At 51.1% G+C, this 13,332-nt stretch overlaps 1 protein-coding gene across 1 annotated transcript in view; it reads right to left on the bottom strand.

Moving 5' to 3' along the window:
• The window catches only part of MMAA (metabolism of cobalamin associated A), a 35,358-nt gene extending 22,320 nt beyond the window's left edge, over positions 1-13,038 (bottom strand). The window contains exons 1-4 of the mRNA XM_077279280.1: positions 12,904-13,038; positions 10,963-11,443; positions 4,329-4,451; positions 2,783-2,953 (exon numbers count right to left, since the gene is read on the bottom strand). Coding sequence (XP_077135395.1) covers positions 2,783-2,953; positions 4,329-4,451; positions 10,963-11,347 — 679 coding nt within the window. The 5' untranslated portion in view covers positions 11,348-11,443; positions 12,904-13,038. The remainder of the gene's footprint in view (positions 1-2,782; positions 2,954-4,328; positions 4,452-10,962; positions 11,444-12,903) is intronic.
• Between the last annotated feature and the right edge of the window lie 294 nt (positions 13,039-13,332).

Genomic DNA, 13,332 nt, shown 5'->3' with positions numbered 1-13,332 from the left:
AAGTCACTATCGTTGGTTTAGAATTTTATTAGCAGATATCAAAAAATTGGATAAAAGACTACCAAGAGTTTAGGAAGCTGTGGCTTATAAAAAGCACAGGAGGTGCTAAAAACACATAGCAGAAAACCACAGTACATGAAACCCATTCACACACAAAGCTGAGTAAAAGTCTGAATAAGGACAGCTATATATATTTTTTGGGGGGTACATGTGCAATCCATTATTTTTAGGGATAGATCACGGACCCATTACTGTACCACTTTTCACAAGTTTTTGCAGACTAATTGTCCATTAAAAAAACAAATGAAGAAAAAAATAAAGCGGAGACATATCCTACTTTGATCTGTATTACGTATCAGACTCAACAATGCAAGTCAGTGGCCTTGTGAAAAAAATGGAGACAACATGGCTGTCATGTCCATATTTTACTGTTTAATGCGTAGAAAGAGCCAAGACCTTTTTTTTCAGTACCTGATAAACCGATGCAGCAAGGGTTGTAAATAAAAAAAAAAACTTACATGAACCAAGAACACTGAGGAAAAAAAAAAAGGACCGTTTTTGATATATGAGAAAAAGAAAAAAAATGACATGTGAAACTGGCCTAAGATCATTTCCAATTCAATAGCAATAAACCTTTTGGTAATCTGTCACTAGGTGTTTTCTACCTAATCTGAGAGCAAAATAATGCCCGATTCCAGAGATGCGTCACTTATAGGGCTGTTTTATAAGCAGAAGATTATGACTGGAGGACTAGTAAACCTGCTGTCATGTAGTCCTCCATGTTCATGAGCTCTGTATAACCCCGCCCCCACCACTGATTGGCAGATTTCTTTGCACTCTGCGCATAGGCAGAAAGCTGCCAGTTAGTGGTGTGGACGGGGCTATACAGAGCACAAACTTAAAGGGAATCTGTCACGCCATTTTAGGCCTATAAGCTGCGGCCACCGCCATCAGGAGCTTATCTACAGCATTCTATAATGCTGTAGATAAGCCCCCGATGTAACCTGAAAGAAAAAGCAAGTTAGATTATACTCACCCAGGGGCGGTTCGGTCCGATGGGCGTTGTGGTCTGGGGCCTTCCATCTTCATACGATGTATTCCTCTTCTTTACTTCCGGCGCAGGCGTACTTTGCCCTGTTAAGGGCAGAGCAAAGTACTGCAGTGCGCAGGTGCTGGGCCTCTCTGACCTTTCCCGGCGCCTGCGCACTGCAGTACTTTGATCTACCCTCAACAGGGCAGACAAAGTACGCCTGCGCCGGAAGTAAAGAAGAGGAATACATCGTATGAAGATGGGAGGCCCCGGACCACAACGCCCATCGGACCGAACCGCCCCTGGGTGAGTATAATCTAACTTGTTTTTCTTATCTTTCAGGTGACATCGGGGGCTTATCTACAGCATTACAGAATGCTGTAGATAAGCCCCTGATGGCGGTAGCCGCAGCTTATAGGCCTAAAATGGGGTAACAGATTCCCTTGAGGAGAACTGGTAAATCTGCAGCTGATAAACAGTTTTTAATCAAAACTGCAGCAGTAAGTGACATCGCTGGAATCAGGATCTCTGCCTCTACATTATACTGCTCGCAGATAGGGTAACAAAAACCTGATGACAGATTCCCTTTAAGAGCAATAAATAATGGGAACTTGTCAGCAGTCGCCAGTGGCATCAACAGTGACACTAAATGCCTATTGGATGACATCCCTACGATACATATTAGTATTACTGATTTGCGTTCCTGTAGTTACCTAAATGTTGATGAAAAGACCATTGCAAACTGCGGAGAACTGTCTTATTCACAATATAGAATTTAAATGTTCTATATTATGCAACACATCAATGAAGCTGTGAAGGACAAGGACATCCATGTGGAGCGCTCATGTCCCAATGTGGAGCGCTCATGTCCCAATGTGGAGCGCTCATGTCCCAAAATTCTGAGCACTCTAGATGGCTGTATCTTATAGTACACATTTTATTAAAACCTATTCTAATGGTCTTCCAGGAATGTGCCCAAATAGGCAGTTATCTGCTATGGTGTGCCATACCTGAATAGAATAACACAGAATTACTTAGTCCTCAAATATGTTGTTCACTGTTATTATTTATGTAGGGAAAGACACTATTAAATGTTCCGTATTTGAGTGGTCCAATATAACGTTTACGGTGGGATGAATGGTATAAGGCTTAGACCTTGCCCTATTGTTGTGCAGCACTCTGCCAACTTTTAGGCTGCCTTGACATCATAGGCCCCCATCTCTATTTCCCTTTTCTACTAAGGGTCTTGAATTTATTTTACCCCCTTTCTATTGTTTCCATTTATTTTTTGAGTCCCCCATTACAGGTGGACAAAATGCGTTGGGCGCAGGAATTAAGGACATTAGTGGGACAGGATCACACTTGAGTACTGTCCTTGTCAGGAAGAGGGACCTCACATGGGGTACAACAGGGTACACATTAATACCTGCATGACCACTGTCCCTTCTTGAATGTATGGCTGGCCTCCTCTGACAGCATTATGGGTGAGACCGAACCATTTTATTAATTGCACTTATTTGGGCGCTTCCGTGTGTTTTGTTGTGTTATGTTGTTATTATCATCATGTAGGTTAAGCCTCAAGTTTTACCTTTGACATTATTAAAAGTCAGGTTTTATTGATCTAATATATAGCTTCTCCTGCTGATTTATATTGCATTGATTGGCTTCCTACACCCTTGGTTTGGGGTATTGCTTAGTATTCTGCGGTGCTTTTGGACAACATCAAGGAGCTATCTTTTTTTTTTTTCTTACCTACAGTTTCCACAAGGACAATGTCGTAGCCCCCACTCTCGCACAGTAGAATGGCTTCATTAGTTGTTCGTGTGACCCCTCCCAAGGTCCCCCTGGTTGGAGAGGGTCTAATGTAAGCATTCATATCTCTGGACAGCTCAGTCATTCTTGTTTTATCTCCAAGAAGAGAACCTAAAATGCACATGAAATTTATTTTGTTAAGCTTATAACTACGTTTTCTGGGAGAATGAGTCTAAGTGTAATGCCAAGAATCATCATAGAGAATGAAGAGCAGATTTCCCTAAGAAATAAAAACTCTTAATAATTGCTAAATTGGTGGGGGTTCCTCTGCTCCCCCACCAACTGAATGAGGGCCCCTCCATTCACTACCTATGATCGTCTGCTGAGCCCCCATCATTCACCTATGAAACTAAGAAAGCAGCGTACCGCGCTCGGCTATCTTTGTCAGTCCCATAACCTTCGAATAGAGAGGCAGTGGGACCACTGCACCATTCAATCAAAACACACAAGACCCCCATACTGGCAATAAATTGTGGTCTCACCCCCGCCAGTCTAATGGCTATTTGGTATTACCAGATAACCCCTATAATTTTAATCATGCTTGATAGCTATAACAGCACCCATAAGTGCTTTAATCCAGCTTTCTAGACACCTAAATACAAAATCTACAGCGATAACCTCTCCAGTTTCTGTACTGCAGCATGACGGGCAAGGTTTACCATTCAGAAGTCCAGGAAAGATGTGTAACCATGTCTCAGGGAGCTGTAGTAATAATCACGTTCCCAGAATAAAGATTTAATAAGGAAATATCTGTGTAAGGTCTGCATATAAGTAAATGGTAAAAAATAGGACATTTTTTCATACGCACAAAGATCACACTGCTGAATGATGATTGTACAGGTTTTATGACCAGGTGCTGAGCAACCATTGCACCCAAAGGTTACCATGGGAGAGACTGTCACCATGACCCTCCGCACTGGTCCAAGTGTGCTGATAGTTATGAGGGAGGGGATTTTGGCAGCAGTTCTGTTCCCTGAAACCCAATACTGGCATGCAAACAATAATATAAAAATACAAAACCACCGGACATGTCCCAACATCTCCCACAAAGACGCGATAAACAAAATCCACAGCCCAAACAAAGGCTCACAGGAGCCACATGAGGTGAAGTCCTAGCACTGAATGCTCGAAGGTGGTAAATGGTGGCGCTCACCATGTGTCTTTCAAGCCTTTATTTTTTTTTCATTGTCAGGATGAAGATACAGATTAAAAAAAAAGGCTTTGGCCATTTCACTCCCTGTAGAGCTCCGTCTTTTCCTTCAGATGAAGCTCTTCAGGGTGAGAAATGGCTGTATGTTTAGTCCGGGTCCTGAAGTCCCAATGTTGTCTCAGATGGGGCATAGCTGGCACCATGGTCTCATCTACTACATGCTTGGGCCTACACTCTCCAATAAAGCCTGAATAAAGTTTTCTTCTATATGGTGGCCAAGTTATCTGTACGTGTCCTCAGTCAACGCTAGCTGTAAGAATAAATCATTCAACTTACCACCACTAGTACTGGAGGAAGGATCCACAGCTAAAACCGCAACTTTATGTCCCTGTCCTGTCAGCATTTTCCCAAAGTATTCAATAAATGTGGACTTGCCAGCACCAGGAGGACCGGACAGACCTGTGACCGGGATGACAGAAACAAAAGACGCTATATATTTGGTCTATGCATCCGAGCATACAGCTACAGAGATGTAGAAAGAAACGTAGATAGGAAGAGTGTTGTGGCAGCCCACATAAGGTGGTCAAGTTCACAGTCCACTTCTTGTCTTGACTGAAACACAATTGTAGAAATCTCAATCTGAGGTTGGGGAAGCGATTGGAGATATTTTTTGTTTCAGTAAAAACAGTGATGTAATCCCCCCAAATACCCGTGTATTGCTCATAACGCAGCAAATATGCCATAGAACGCAATATGTGAGTACATCCATATTAAGCGCAAATTTCGATAATAAAGGCACAGAAAATGAAAGCCTATAATACGGGGATTAAATTTAATTGAATTTGACATTGTCAGATTGAAGCAATTCCAAGGGCCGCAACAAGACATAAAGCGGGAATTAAGATCTGGGCTATTTATAAAATATTGTAATTAAATGCCATATATGTGCAATATATGCAAGTATATGATCCTACCTATGATGAAAATAAGTCACCATCTCACTGATCGCATTCTAGAAAGGAACAGACCATGCATGTGCCTAATGTCATTTGCTAAAATATGTTTCACTCCTCCTATAAAACTATATTGAGGAGAGCATGATTCATGTATGACCACGTCTCCACATCATCTGCTCCTTCCTGGAGTGCTACTCACTGGCAGGAGACGGCCGGTCTGCTAACATTTGGGGGTTGCAGAGAATCAAGTATCCCTGCTCTGCACTACACCACTCCTCTTCTCTCTGGCAAGGAATATACATGTAAGAAGCCGCCATACTCAGACAAGAAGGTGTATGATCAGGCGGCTGGAAGCCACAGAACAGCATCGCAGGCCGTTTTCCCTCTGTGGGCTTCATATCCTACGGCCAGGGTTTCCTGAGCTCAGCTCCAGATTGGAAGGAAACTAGTTGATTGATGCCTCCTATCCCTAGCTAAGTTAGGTACACTTAAAGGGAACTGGACAGCTGACAAATGCTGCCCGATCCATGGACACCATGAATCGGGCACTGGTTGTGTGACCTCAGCCAGGTATGTTCGACTCTGAAATGCTACGCCATTTCAGAGAAAAATATCTAATATATAATTGCCTAGAATACTACTTCCTGCAATTTGTGCCAACTTCCGTGGCTTTGTCCGGAGCTAATGTCCGGAGCTAATGTCCGGAGATAAGTGACGTCACCAGTGTCCTACACCCAGGCAGAGCACAGGGGCCCCAGGCAGCATATGGGGCCCCAGGCAGAGCACAGTGGCCCCAGGCAGAGCACAGGGGCCCCAGGCAGCATATGGGGCCCCAGGCAGAGCACAGTGGTCCCAGGCAGAGCACAGGGGCCCCAGGCAGCCAATGGGGCCCCAGGCAGAGCACAGTGGCCCCAGGCAGAGCACAGGGGCCCCAGGCAGCATATGGGGCCCCAGGCAGAGCACAGGGGCCCCAGGCAGAGCACAGGGGCCCCAGGCAGCATATGGGGCCCCAGGCAGAGCACAGGGGCCCCAGGCAGAGCACAGTGGCCCCAGGCAGAGCACAGGGGCCCCAGGCAGAACATGGGGCCCCAGGCAGAGCACAGGGGCCCCAGGCAGCATATGGGGCCCCAGGCAGAGCACAGGGGCCCCAGGCAAAGCACAGGGGCCCCAGGCAGAGCACAGTGGCCCCAGGCAGAGCACAGGGGCCCCAGGCAGAGCACAGGGGCCCCAGGCAGAGCACAGGGGCCCCAGGCAGAGCACAGGGGCCCCAGGCAGCATATGGGGCCCCAGGCAGAGCACAGGGGCCCCAGGAAAAGCACAGGGGCCCCAGGCAGCATATGGGGCCCCAGGCAGAGCACAGTGGCCCCAGGCAGAGCACAGGGGCCCCAGGCAGCATATGGGGCCCCAGGCAGAGCACAGGGGCCCCAGGCAGAGCACAGGGGCCCCAGGCAGAGCACAGGGGCCCCAGGCAGAGCACAGTGGCCCCAGGCAGAGCACAGTGGCCCCAGGCAGAGCACGGGGCCCCAGGCAGCATATGGGGCCCCAGGCAGAGCACAGGGGCCCCAGGCAGAGCACAGGGGCCCCAGGCAGAGCACAGGGGCCCCAGGCAGAGCACAGGGGCCCCAGGCAGAGCACAGGGGCCCCAGGCAGAGCACAGGGGCCCCAGGCAAAGCACAGGGGCCCCAGGCAGAGCACAGGGGCCCCAGGCAGAGCACAGGGGCCCCAGGCAGAGCACAGGGGCCCCAGGCAGAGCACAGGGGCCCCAGGCAGAGCACAGGGGCCCCAGGCAGCATATGGGGCCCCAGGCAGAGCACAGGGGCCCCAGGCAGAACATGGGGCCCCAGGCAGAGCACAGGGGCCCCAGGCAGCATATGGGGCCCCAGGCAGAGCACAGTGGCCCCAGGCAGAGCACAGGGGCCCCAGGCAGCATATGGGGCCCCAGGCAGAGCACAGTGGCCCCAGGCAGAGCACAGGGGCCCCAGGCAGCATATGGGGCCCCAGGCAGAGCACAGTGGTCCCAGGCAGAGCACAGGGGCCCCAGGCAGCTTATGGGGCTCCAGGCAGAGCACAGTGGCCCCAGGCAGAACATGGGGCCCCAGGCAGAGCACAGTGGCCCCAGGCAGAGCACAGGGGCCCCAGGCAGAACATGGGGCCCCAGGCAGCATATGGGGCCCCAGGCAGCATATGGGGCCCCAGGCAGAGCACAGGGGCCCCAGGCAGCATATGGGGCCCCAGGCAGCATATGGGGCCCCAGGCAGAGCACAGTGGCCCCAGGCAGAGCACACACCAAATCGGAGGCCGAGGGGCCCCGCCAACCAAATCGGAGGCCGAGGGGCCCCGCCCACCAAATCGGAGGCCGAGAAGCCCCGCCCACCAAATCGGAGGCCGAGGAGCCCCGCCCACCAAATCGGAGGCCGAGGGGCCCGGCCCCGCCCACCAAAGCGGAGGCCGAGGGGCCCCGACCACCACATCGGAGGCCGAGGGGCCCCGCCCACCAAATCGGAGGCCGAGGGGCCCCGCCCACCAAATCGGAGGCCGAGGGGCCCCGCCCACCAAATCGGAGGCCGAGGGGCCCCGCCCACCAAATCGGAGGACGAGGGGCCCCACCAACCAAATCGGAGGCCGAGGAGCCCCGCCCACCAAAAGTAAGTGCGGCCCCAAAAGTGCGCCCCCGGGTGCAAAAGTAAGTGCGCCCCCGGGTGCAAAAGTAAGTGCGCCTCCAGGTGCAAAAGTAAGTGCGCCCCCGGGTGCAAAAGTAAGCGCGCCCCCGGCCCCGGGTGCAAAAGTAAGCGCGCCCCCCAGTCCCGTGTGTGAAAAGTGCTGCTGTAAAGCTGGTAGCACTGTTCAAGCACCATGTATTTCCTTCAGGAAATGCCCATCTAATATATAATTGCCTAGAATACTACTTCCTGCAATTTGTGCCAACTTCCGTGGCTTTGTCCGGAGCTAATGTCCGGAGCTAAGTGACGTCACCAGTGTCCTACACCCAGGCAGAGCACAGGGGCCCCAGGCAGCATATGGGGCCCCAGGCAGAGCACAGTGGCCCCAGGCAGAGCACAGGGGCCCCAGGCAGCATATGGGGCCCCAGGCAGAGCACAGTGGTCCCAGGCAGAGCACAGGGGCCCCAGGCAGAGCACAGGGGCCCCAGGCAGAACATGGGGCCCCAGGCAGAACATGGGGCCCCAGGCAGAACATGGGGCCCCAGGCAGAACATGGGGCCCCAGGCAGAACATGGGGCCCCAGGCAGAACATGGGGCCCCAGGCAGAACATGGGGCCCCAGGCAGAACATGGGGCCCCAGGCAGAGCACAGGGGCCCCAGGCAGAGCACAGGGGCCCCAGGCAGAGCACAGGGGCCCCAGGCAGCATATGGGGCCCCAGGCAGAGCACAGGGGCCCCAAGCAGCATATGGGGCCCCAGGCAGAGCACAGGGGCCCCAGGCAGCATATGGGGCCCCAGGCAGAGCACAGTGGCCCCAGGCAGCATATGGGGCCCCAGGCAGAGCACAGTGGCCCCAGGCAGAGCACAGGGGCCCCAGGCAGCATATGGGGCCCCAGGCAGCATATGGGGCCCCAGGCAGCATATGGGGCCCCAGGCAGAGCACAGTGGTCCCAGGCAGAGCACAGGGGCCCCAGGCAGCCTATGGGGCCCCAGGCAGAGCACAGGGGCCCCAGGCAGAGCACAGGGGCCCCAGGCAGCATATGGGGCCCCAGGCAGAGCACAGGGGCCCCAGGCAGCATATGGGGCCCTAGGCAGAACATGGGGCCCCAGGCAGAACATGGGGCCCCAGGCAGAACATGGGGCCCCAGGCAGAACATGGGGCCCCAGGCAGAACATGGGGCCCCAGGCAGAACATGGGGCCCCAGGCAGAACATGGGGCCCCAGGCAGAACATGGGGCCCCAGGCAGAACATGGGGCCCCAGGCAGAACATGGGGCCCCAGGCAGAACATGGGGCCCCAGGCAGAACATGGGGCCCCAGGCAGAACATGGGGCCCCAGGCAGAACATGGGGCCCCAGGCAGAGCACAGGGGCCCCAGGCAGAGCACAGGGGCCCCAGGCAGAGCACAGGGGCCCCAGGCAGAGCACAGGGGCCCCAGGCAGCATATGGGGCCCCAGGCAGAGCACAGGGGCCCCAAGCAGCATATGGGGCCCCAGGCAGAGCACAGGGGCCCCAGGCAGCATATGGGGCCCCAGGCAGAGCACAGTGGCCCCAGGCAGCATATGGGGCCCCAGGCAGAGCACAGTGGCCCCAGGCAGAGCACAGGGGCCCCAGGCAGAGCACAGGGGCCCCAGGCAGCATATGGGGCCCCAGGCAGCATATGGGGCCCCAGGCAGAGCACAGTGGTCCCAGGCAGAGCACAGGGGCCCCAGGCAGAGCACAGTGGCCCCAGGCAGAGCACAGTGGCCCCAGGCAGAACATGGGGCCCCAGGCAGAACATGGGGCCCCAGGCAGAGCACAGGGGCCCCAGGCAGAGCACAGGGGCCCCAGGCAGAGCACAGGGGCCCCAGGCAGCATATGGGGCCCCAGGCAGAGCATAGTAGTCCCAGGCAGAGCACAGGGGCCCCAGGCAGAGCACAGGGGCCCCAGGCAGAGCACAGGGGCCCCAGGCAGCATATGGGGCCCCAGGCAGAGCACAGGGGCCCCAGGCAGCATATGGGGCCCCAGGCAGAGCACAGGGGCCCCAGGCAGCATATGGGGCCCCAGGCAGAGCACAGCGATATTTTGGACCACTGTGCGGTGTTTCAGACCCCCTGTGTGATGTCTGGGGCCCTGTTCTTAAGTATATTAAAGATTAAAGTAACGTATATTAAAGTATATTATAGATCAAATTTGACACGTTTATGAGCACCATTGAGTGATATACTCAAGAATGACATAATTTTTCAACATTTTATGGTTTCAAACTGTAAACACTCAGTTTTTTTTTACTTCAACCAGAAAACCTTAACGGTTCATAAAAAACTTGACTGTTCAGGATATGATAAAAGTCATAGTATTCTGAATCTTTAACTTATAAAGATACCTTTACATGGGGTGATTATTGGTTCAGAGAGGCTTTCGGCTGATAATCGTACACATGGCTGGTGACAGGACAATACAATATAAACGTTCAAAGGTAAACACTGATAACATTAAAATCTAATATATAATTGCCTAGAATACTACTTCCGGCAATTTGTGCCAACTTCCGTGGCTTTGTCCGGAGATAATGTCCGGAGATAAGTGACGTCACCAGCGTCCTACACCCGCTCAGGGTGGACAAAGATATATGCCTTCGTGGTGCGCGGCACTTTTCTGATTGGTTGCCGCCTGCCGCGAGCGACCAATCAGAAATGTGCCGTACTGTCAAGAATTGTCAAGAGCTGGTGAGTGCAGCCATTTTTTGTTCTTTCTTACTATTATTTATTAATTGTATTATTCTTACATTTGAATAAATAAAGTATATATGGATTCTAGACTCCCGATTCTTTAGAATCGGGCTGCCATCTAGTACTCTATAAGCCACAAGAGTCACTAGTCAGTGGGTAATCACATATGAGAATTTGGGTGCTGGAACTTTATGTCTGACCTGGCATTTGTACCACACCCAGAGAGTATTGTGCCCACTACAATGTAGCCATTACAGATCATTTCTCTACACTTAATGTCAGGTCAGAAGTGTAGGTCTTTAACAATTGCTGAAATTTCACAATGTGTGCCCCCTTAATGATCATAAACAGTAACAGTGGTCATAATGGTGGTCAGTTGTTTTATATATGGCCACATTTAGGATAATCAATCACTGGGGTCTTCTAGGTGAGCGGGAATACTGAAAAAGGGTTTTCACATCCCAATTACGACCTATTAATGACACACACAGTACACTGGGGCAGAACGGAGCAGCTGTCCATCATTCCTGGTAACATTAACCCTTACCACTCTGAATGTAAAACACACGTATAACCATTAATAACACAGAGATGGAACACATGATTATATGTGTTACATAAAGAAGCAGGAAATCCAACACTGACCCACTCTAAACGCTAGAGGCTTTCCGTTATTTAATTGCTCCTGCTCCCGGTGATGGGATAGTACCTTCTGCAACAGTATTTGTGCGATCTGTCTCTTCCGCAGATGAGTAGACTCCACCAGTGTTATGGCTTCAGCCAAGCAGGCTCGCTGGCCATTTATCAGCCCTTTATAGATGTTACTCAGCCGTCTCTGTTCTTTCCCTTCTAGAGGCTCGGACTCTCTTAGTGATATGGAAGAAGACCACCGAGACCTTCTACAGCCAGAATAGTCTGTTGGAGATGGGTGCTGCTTAGTGCCCGGTCTGTGTAAGGATGCTAACATCAACGCCCTCCGACGTACAGTGCTTGTTAACATCCGCAGCTGGCACAGCGCTAATCCTGACATGTTGGCAAATTATTAAGGGTCAGATAATGATGAAGAACAAGCCGTTCTCCAGCTCAGGGGAATGGACACTCCGCTCCTCTCAATGGCTTCCTTCAGCTGTAAAGACAATGAACATCAGAAAAGGGAGATATTGTCCGACGATATTACCCAACAATAATAATGACACACTTATTTATCAGCACACACAAACTAGACAGGCACAGAAAATGATAATGTGATGATCTCATCAGAAGATGGGTGCTTGGCAGTGAAATTCTAAAAATCAACGTAACGTAGCAGTTACACAGGCACTTGTGCCATCGGGGTCCCATGGTTTTTGCCGCCAGGCATAGAGAGTAGTGATGAGCAAATGTGGTCGGAGAAAGTGTTATCTGAGCATGCTTGGGTGTTAAACAAGTGTCTTTCGAGTGCTCGAATAATATGTTCAAGACCTCGTGCCTGGCACTTGGATGTCATCCATGTTATCTCCTTTTGTCATAAATCCATATGCTTCAGAAGAGAACCAATTACGATTTTTAATTGCTCAAATATCGGCAACAAATCTGCCAAGTGTGCATTTACCCTTAAGATCTGAAAAAAAAATGCAGAATGCTTTGGCCGATGTGTCCCTGCAATCAGAGGGGTCTCAATACAACAAATCTCTGACACTTCTACAATAAGTTCTCTCTAAATGATGATTTAAAAGAAATGTGTTTGTTGCATTCTGTTGGATGGAGTTTAAAGGAAACCAGTTAGGGCTGTTTTTTATATATGCTGGTAATTGGTACGGCTGTATAAGCAGTCGCCGCCTACAAATAACACCTTATGTGCAGCAATCTGATGTGCCAGCCTTGAGATATGTAGTGAAGACATATGCAGATCAGGCTGGAAGTGCACTGGGGGTGTGGTAGCACAGCTGGACGGCTTCTCCCAAGCTAACACGCCCCCAGTGCACTTCTAGCCTCATTTGCATTCGTCTTATACACTAGATTCCTCATGTCAGGCAAATCAGATCTTTAAAAAAAAAGTGTGCATCTATTTTCCAGTGTATGGATTAAAATATCAATGGACATCCATAGGGGTCTACCTAATACAACCTAATAAGATGAAGGTCTGGGGGTCTCACTGAGGCGCCTCTGCCATCGCTGTTTGGTAATATAGGGGTGTAAGCGGCCATTATCTGTCAGTCCCAGACCCCCTGACTAGGACACGTGTATACAATATATATATATATAACCCTGTACTTAACCCCTTTCTGATGTACAGCACCATGGAATTAATGGTGCTATATAAATAATAATAATAATAATATACATATGGGATCTCTGGGAGATGAGCGGACGCCCACCGGCCCTAATATCTTCAGAACAGAATATGTACAATACATGAACATGGTCCCTCATTATCAGGTCCTCCATTTGGGCACTAATTACTAAGCCCTTTATTGGTTTTATTATCACCTGTGTGTATACAGGTCATAAGGAAACTAACAAGAAATAACTAAGGCAGGACCTGCGGCCCATACACTGGGGGCAGCTGCCATTATGTATGCAGCACCAGCCAGCACGGCAGCTTACCTGCTCCAGGGTGACATTATGCCTGGGTCCTTCTCCTCCATGCTTGTCCTGCTGCCTCCTACCAGGTCCTCAAAGGTCCATAGCGCCTATTGGCCAAGGACGCCCCATGGCTGTACGTACTGCCGGGAAATGTAGTTCTGCGTGCTTCCCTGTACAGTACCTCGGGCGCAGCCAGAACTACACGTCCCATGATGCACCCCGTACGTTTCACGTGACCGTCTGCTGTCGGCTCCCTGGCCGGTAGTAGATGCGTCTTCTTTCCCCCAGTTATGAGGGGAGGCAGGGCTGGGCCCGCACAGATGGAGCCGTATTGTGCTTGCAGGTGTGCATGGTGTCCCAGTGCCTGCTGAGGGAAGAGGGAGGGTGTACTGTGCTGTACTGGTTTAGATGTCAAATTCACCTAAGCCTATGTAAATGGATTTTCCACGA

Source organism: Ranitomeya variabilis, chromosome 1, assembly GCF_051348905.1.
Source record: "Ranitomeya variabilis isolate aRanVar5 chromosome 1, aRanVar5.hap1, whole genome shotgun sequence".
Taxonomy (NCBI): domain Eukaryota; kingdom Metazoa; phylum Chordata; class Amphibia; order Anura; family Dendrobatidae; genus Ranitomeya; species Ranitomeya variabilis.
This window is presented reverse-complemented; position numbering and strand designations above follow the sequence as displayed.